The 6,322-nt window shown below is 37.8% G+C and overlaps 1 protein-coding gene across 1 annotated transcript in view; it reads right to left on the bottom strand.

Annotated features, from left to right (window-relative positions):
- Nucleotides 1-5,432: 5,432 nt before the first annotated feature.
- Nucleotides 5,433-6,322, bottom strand: part of ASCC3 (activating signal cointegrator 1 complex subunit 3) — a 361,254-nt gene continuing 360,364 nt past the window's right edge. Inside the window, exon 42 of the mRNA XM_032275177.1 lies at nucleotides 5,433-6,238. Coding sequence (XP_032131068.1) covers nucleotides 6,091-6,238 — 148 coding nt within the window. The 3' untranslated portion in view covers nucleotides 5,433-6,090. The remainder of the gene's footprint in view (nucleotides 6,239-6,322) is intronic.

Here is a 6,322-nt window from a genome sequence, read left to right as displayed (position 1 = left end):
TTGGTACCAAAAAGTATGATCATTCAAGGTGACTATACTTGTTTTCAATGGGCAGGAGTGCACTTGATTCAAGTTTCCTAATACTGTGTCTATAAGTTAACCATTCCATGGAGACTTCCTGAAGAGCATGATGGACTATAGATCAAACCATGCTGGTTGAGCAGAATCATAGCACCTCCTTCGAATTAAAAGTTCTTTGAATCCCCCAAACCCATGTTTTCTTACTTGTTACTTTTATTACTTGTGTGTCCTTGATTTTACTGGGACTTGCTAAGCCATGTAGATGCCACTCCTGCCTCAGTCCCCCCAGTAGCTGGAATTACAGGTATGAGTCACTATGCCCAGCTAATTTTGTCTTTTTAGTGCATTTTAAATAAATTCTCCAAATCATAGGGCAATAGAAGAATAACAAATTTGAGTATCCATTCAAATGTGGCTGTCCTTTTAGCCAAAACTTGACCTTGGGTCAGCCTGTAGCTAATATCTGAATAGCACCCCTGCAAGATCTTTCTCAAATTGGAATGCAAAGCCTTGGGAAGAATATTCAACAAAATAGAATCCCTGAAACTTCATTTAAAGGCCTCAAATTTGAACTTTATTTTTCAGAATTAGTATGTAATGCTCCATGATGAAAAGTGAAAGGACTGAAGCTGAAATTGTGGGACTAAATCTTTCCAGAACTCATTATACCTGTCCTTCATTGCTTAAAAAACAGGCTTCCAGGACAACTTGGACTCAGCTATCATTTTCAGCATTTTTGAATACCTGAAAATAATATAACTAATACTTATGAAACTCAAAATGTTTTTATCTCCTGTGTTGCTTAGACTTAAAATTTGTATTTCTGAAGTCAGAAAAAGAAAGCTAATCCAAGGGCTTAATACATATCTCTGAAGCCAAATTCTATATTCAGTAATACTCAGTTGAAAGATATGAAACTTAATTCAGGTTTTTAAGAAGGTAGCTCATGAAATAATTTCTGCCTACTCATTCTGGATTATTTCTAAAGACAGAAGGCCCAAAATTATTATCACTCTATATTCTTAACCATACGGCCGTCCTATCTGGGGGTCTTTTCACTGTAAATAGCAGCAGTGATGGAGGGAAGGAAAGACTCTGCTGAGAGAGAGACAGCTAAACTTCAAGTGAGAAAGATTCTATGATCACTGGAAGTTTTAAAATATCTGTAATACCTAAGATCCATTACTATACAAAACTCCACATTCTCCTTTTCCATAAGGAATAAGAATCATCATCATAAAACTACCTATTAAGTATACCTTATCTGTTGACCAAAGATACAAGACAGTGGTTAGTACCTTGCTTTTGGTAAGTGTGAGAGTAAGTGTAATCTCTAGAAGAATAGGTGGTTAACTGTGTGTGTGTGTGTTGGGGGGGTAGTTTGTAATTCCCATGTGCCTCTGTGTTCATTTAGTCATTCAAAAAATATTTATTGAGCGACCATATGCCAGAAAATGTAGGTCCTTCTTTGTAGCAGTGAACAAAAGTGACAAAAATCCCTGCTTTCCTGAAGCACAGTTGGAAGAGAGTAATAATAAACCAACACATATTTTCATAGTGTTGATGGAGAAAAACAAACAGGAGAGGGAGATAGGTCTGGTGGGTTTGCCATTTAAAATAAGATGGTAAGATATATGGGTATTAGGGGCAACAGTCATCCAAATGAAGGAGAATGTGAATAAGAATGGCAAAGCCCTTTGCATTCAACAAGCAGGGAGGTGACTCCTGTGGTTGGTGTGAAGCAAGCAGGAGGGTCAGAAGGTAGTGCGGGGAGAAGGCAGCACTGTGCAGAACCTTGCAGGTACTGTAAGGATTTTAGCTTTTATTGTGAGATGAAAAGGCACTGGAAGCTTTTGAGCAGAGTGAACTCATGATCAGACCTATGTTTTAAAAACTAATTGTGTAAAAATTAAAAAGGGGCAAGAGTAGCAGCAGAGGCCAGCAAGGAGGTGGAGTGGATAGGGTGGCAGTGGGGAAGGTGGCTGGATTTCAGAGGTAGAGCTGAAAAGGTTTGCTGACAGGTTAGATGTAGATTGAGGTTTTATAATTAAATTTCTATTAGATTAGAAAAGCAGAGTCAGTAATGACTCTAAAGTTTTGGCCCTGAGCAACTGGGGGTATGTGTGGAGCATGTGCTTGGGAAGTGATGCGTAATTTTCTAAGGCTAATGGATTAAATCACAAGAAGAGGCAGTCAAAATTTAAGGGAGGGGTCAGTCTTGTATATTTGGACTTTATTGTGTTGTTGGTGTAAAGGGAAGAGAAGACAGACGATTTTTGGTGACTGAATATCCCACCACTGTATCCTCTTCCCATCAAAGCCTGCAGTGGGATTTTAAAGTATGAGAAGGGCTCCTGATTCACATCAAGGAAATACGTAGCTTCCCTCTTTAAATTTTCTTATTACTGGGGCTGAAGGATCCCCACACTTAAAGTCTCCTGTGTTTTGGTGTCAGAGGTCATGGGGATGTGAAGTTTGTTTGTGACAGTTGAATACCAGTTGTTTCTAAATGCAACAAGGGGAAGGCCTGTTAGCAAGGGAACTGGAATCCATCTTGCCTTGAGTAGGATTAAGGACAACCCAAATATCGTGGGAAATGTGTGAGGAGTTTTAGTTTTTAGCTTGATGGTGGTAATGGTGGGGATAAGGGCAAATACATATATTTGTATGTGTACAGGAATGAGGGTTGCAGGCGAGAATGTTGAAATGAAACAAGCTGATTCTTACCAGTTCCTGTCTGCTCTATCGTCATCTTCTTCAATGCAGGTGATAACACTGGATCTTTGCTGAATGAAGCCTGTAGAATCACTTTCTTCATTCACTGCCTCTCCTTTCTTATTGCCCACTCTGGCCCTTACCTCCTGAAATCTCAGCTTCTTCTCTGTCTATTTAGCTAAACTTACTCTTTACAATCATCCATAATCCACCGCTCCCAAAGTCAGGAGCCTTAGACTTGGTCCCTGACCTCTTGTCAGTATTTAGCACCCACCGCCCACCACAGGCATGGACGCATGCCCTGCCAGGCTCCTGGCTGTCTCCTCTCTGCACTGGCTGTCCTACTCTCAGAATGTTCTTTGTCATAACCTCTTCTGGTCCTTCCTGACTACTTACTGTAGTTAGATTTTGAATGATGTTTCCTTGGCTTTTCTGTTATACTTCCTTGCTTGGTCATATCATCTCTACATCTAGGCCAGATTAATTTTCATAAAGAAAGTTCCCATACAGTCAAACCCTGACCTCTGGTGACTTGCCAAGAAATTCCATTGTATTCACATAAGAGTTACAGTCTTTACTCTCTAATTTACAGTCACTTCACAGACTCCCTTTTTTCTTGCCTATTGATCCCTTTCATGTCTCTGAGAATGCAGACCTAGCCACTCTAGGCTAGGCTAGCTCCAAACCTTGTTAATACTATTCTACCTGGAAGGTCCTCTTTCGTCTGTGCCTTCCCAATTCTATGCACCTTAAAAACAGCCTACATGTCCTTTCGTGATTTTTCTAAGTAATATTTTACCGCTGAACTTCCATAGCATTTCCCCCCATCACTAGTATCACTTCAATTACTTTTTTATTATAATTACGAAAATCTTTTCATCCTCAGGCTACCCTTTTTGAAGGCAGGATATGTTTCTGATTCATATGGGTATCAGATTATGCAACATAGTGCCTACAAAAAATCCTTGATGGAAACTTCAATTATTTTGAGTTGATAAACTCCAAAGAAATATGAAATGACCTGCCATGAAATCAGAGTCGTACAGTGTAATAGCCAGCCCAGAGATGCATGATCTGAGATAAGTGGGCTATGGGTATATCAGTTAAGAAAGCACTTTATGATACAGCCCACTGAAACTTTTTATCAAAATATTTCTCCCCACAAAAACAAAACCCCCCTAAAAAACTTTAGAACAAATGCATTTTCTCAATATCAGGATTTGGAATTATTTTAAATACTGGCAAAATTCTTGGCCAGTTATGAGAAGTTAATGACTTGCAGATCTGAAAATAGTAGTGCTAATCTGATTATGTTGGCATATATCATAAGACACATTTAACACTAAAATTTTTGTTGAGTAATGAGTGTGGATAAAGTTGTAGATAGGCTGGGCATGGTGGCTCACACCTGTAATCCCAGCACTTTGGGAGGCCGAGAAGGGTGGATCACCTGAAGTCAGGAGTTCGAGACCCGCCTGACCAACATGGAGAAACCCCGTCTCTACTAAAAAGACAAAATTAGCCAGGCATAGTGGCTCATACCTGTAATTCCAGCTACTCGGGAGACTGAGGCAGGAGAATCGCTTGAACCCTGGAGGTGGAGGTTGCAGTGAGCCAAGATTGTGCCATCGCACTCCAGCCTGGGAAACAAGAGCAAAACTAGATCTCAAAAAAAAAAAAAAGTTGTAGATAAATGGTATGGTCACTCATTGGAATAAGATTAAATTTTTCATATTGTTTTTCTTCTCTCTACTGGGTACAACCGAAATACTTTTATTGTTCCTATGCCCTGTGTCATATGTCCAGTAAAGGAGACTCCTCAATTCCCCAAGTCTGCTTGCTCTCTAATAAAAAAGAATGATGTTGGTAAACATGAAATCAGTGAGATTATTTCCCCTCAGGTTCCTGTATGGACTGGTGATTGTTATCTATATATCTATACATAATCTTCATTTTCTCTTACTTCCACTAAAATAATGGTTAAGATATGAATTCCAATTAGGAAATAAACTTTGCCAAAGTAAAAACAGAGCAAACTCTTTATATGAAGTAAATTTCTGAGACTAGAGTCCTTGGGACACCTCATCCTCACTATACTTGGTTTGCTCACAATAGTTACTTAGATTTAATTTTGGGAAGTGAATGCCTGGTTTCCCACAACCTATTTTTATTTCTTCTACTTTTTTATTTAAGCTTGGAAAAGGATATACACAAGCAATAGGTTCCAACTTGAGAAACACTTAAATTCTAGTACTTGTAACAATTACATTGGAAAATGTTTTAAAACAATTCATTTTAGGGCTAAAAAAACTGAAATTATTTCACAAAGAATTTCATTCTACTAGAATGCATATTATATAAACATTGAATTTTAACAGGTTTTTAGTTTGAAAAAGTATTTTTCAAGATGGAATTTGTTGGGACATAGAGAAATTTTCTTTATTACAGGTGAAAACCTACGCAGAGGGGTCAAAATTTTCTGTCTCAGACTTGTCCTGGAGAGCATAAATACAAAGAACTGTATTATATAATCTGTACATGTTACCACATGAATTAGATTATACTTCTCTCCTTGTGTAAATAAATATGTCAGAAAGATAATGGAAATAAAACCTTGAAGTAGAAGGGAAAGAAAAGAAGAACAGTTGAGTAAGGGCATATCATGGAAAGGAAGCAGAAGAAAACATTGAGTCAGCTTGTCTTGAAGTAGCACTCTATATATTTTAATTCCCAGGTAACCGCATCTACATTTTCTAAGGTCAATATATTCTGTTTTCTTTGATATCATCATTAGGCTCCATAATATAATTTTACATCATATATTATTACAACATTTATGACTATAAGAAATTCTTGAAGCTACTTCTACATGTGATCACAAAGTATAAATTTTGCTAACAAGACACACTGTGTATCACCTTACAGATTTATATTTATGTTTTATGCAGCAGAGTTAGAAATCTGTTACAAGTCCTAACACTGCCACATCTCAATGTAGTTTTCCTTAAAAAAGAAAAAGCAGCCAAAATTCATGTAAACAGTACATTGTGAGATGTAAAATTTGATTGAGAGCTCTGAAATGTCATCTCAAATATACACAAATTAAAATGCTTTTTCATCTTATATATCAAGAAACGCATGAAGATAATGTTATAAAAGGCAACATTTGTTAAAAGGCCACTGTGGTTAATTTTATGTTACTGGAGTCAATACTGCAGCCACTGTCAACATCCTGGATGGTTGAGGTTAGAAGTTGATCCTTTCAAGGCAAACATTAAGTAATTCGATGTTGTCTAGATGACTGAACAGCCAGAATTCTTAGCTGCTCCTTTCAAATAGATTGTTCAGGTCAGGTTACTCTACTGCCAGGTCAGTCAGGGCATCAGAGACCTCAGTGTTAACCTGTGCAGAAAGACTCGCTTGTGTAACATTGAGATAGATGTCATACTGCTGGTCCAGGCCAAGGTAGCAGTCACTCATGAAATATAGTGTGTAGATATACCTACAATACAAACATAGAAGAAAAATGTAAAAGCACTTTTGTAATCACAACCATATATAATTCTTTCAGAACTTCAGTAGTAGG

This window comes from Sapajus apella, unplaced genomic scaffold, assembly GCF_009761245.1.
Source record: "Sapajus apella isolate SASKATOON/1434 unplaced genomic scaffold, GSC_monkey_1.0 scaffold6, whole genome shotgun sequence".
NCBI lineage: Eukaryota > Metazoa > Chordata > Mammalia > Primates > Cebidae > Sapajus > Sapajus apella.
Note: the sequence above shows the minus strand (reverse complement) of the source record. Positions and strands in the feature narration are given on the sequence as shown.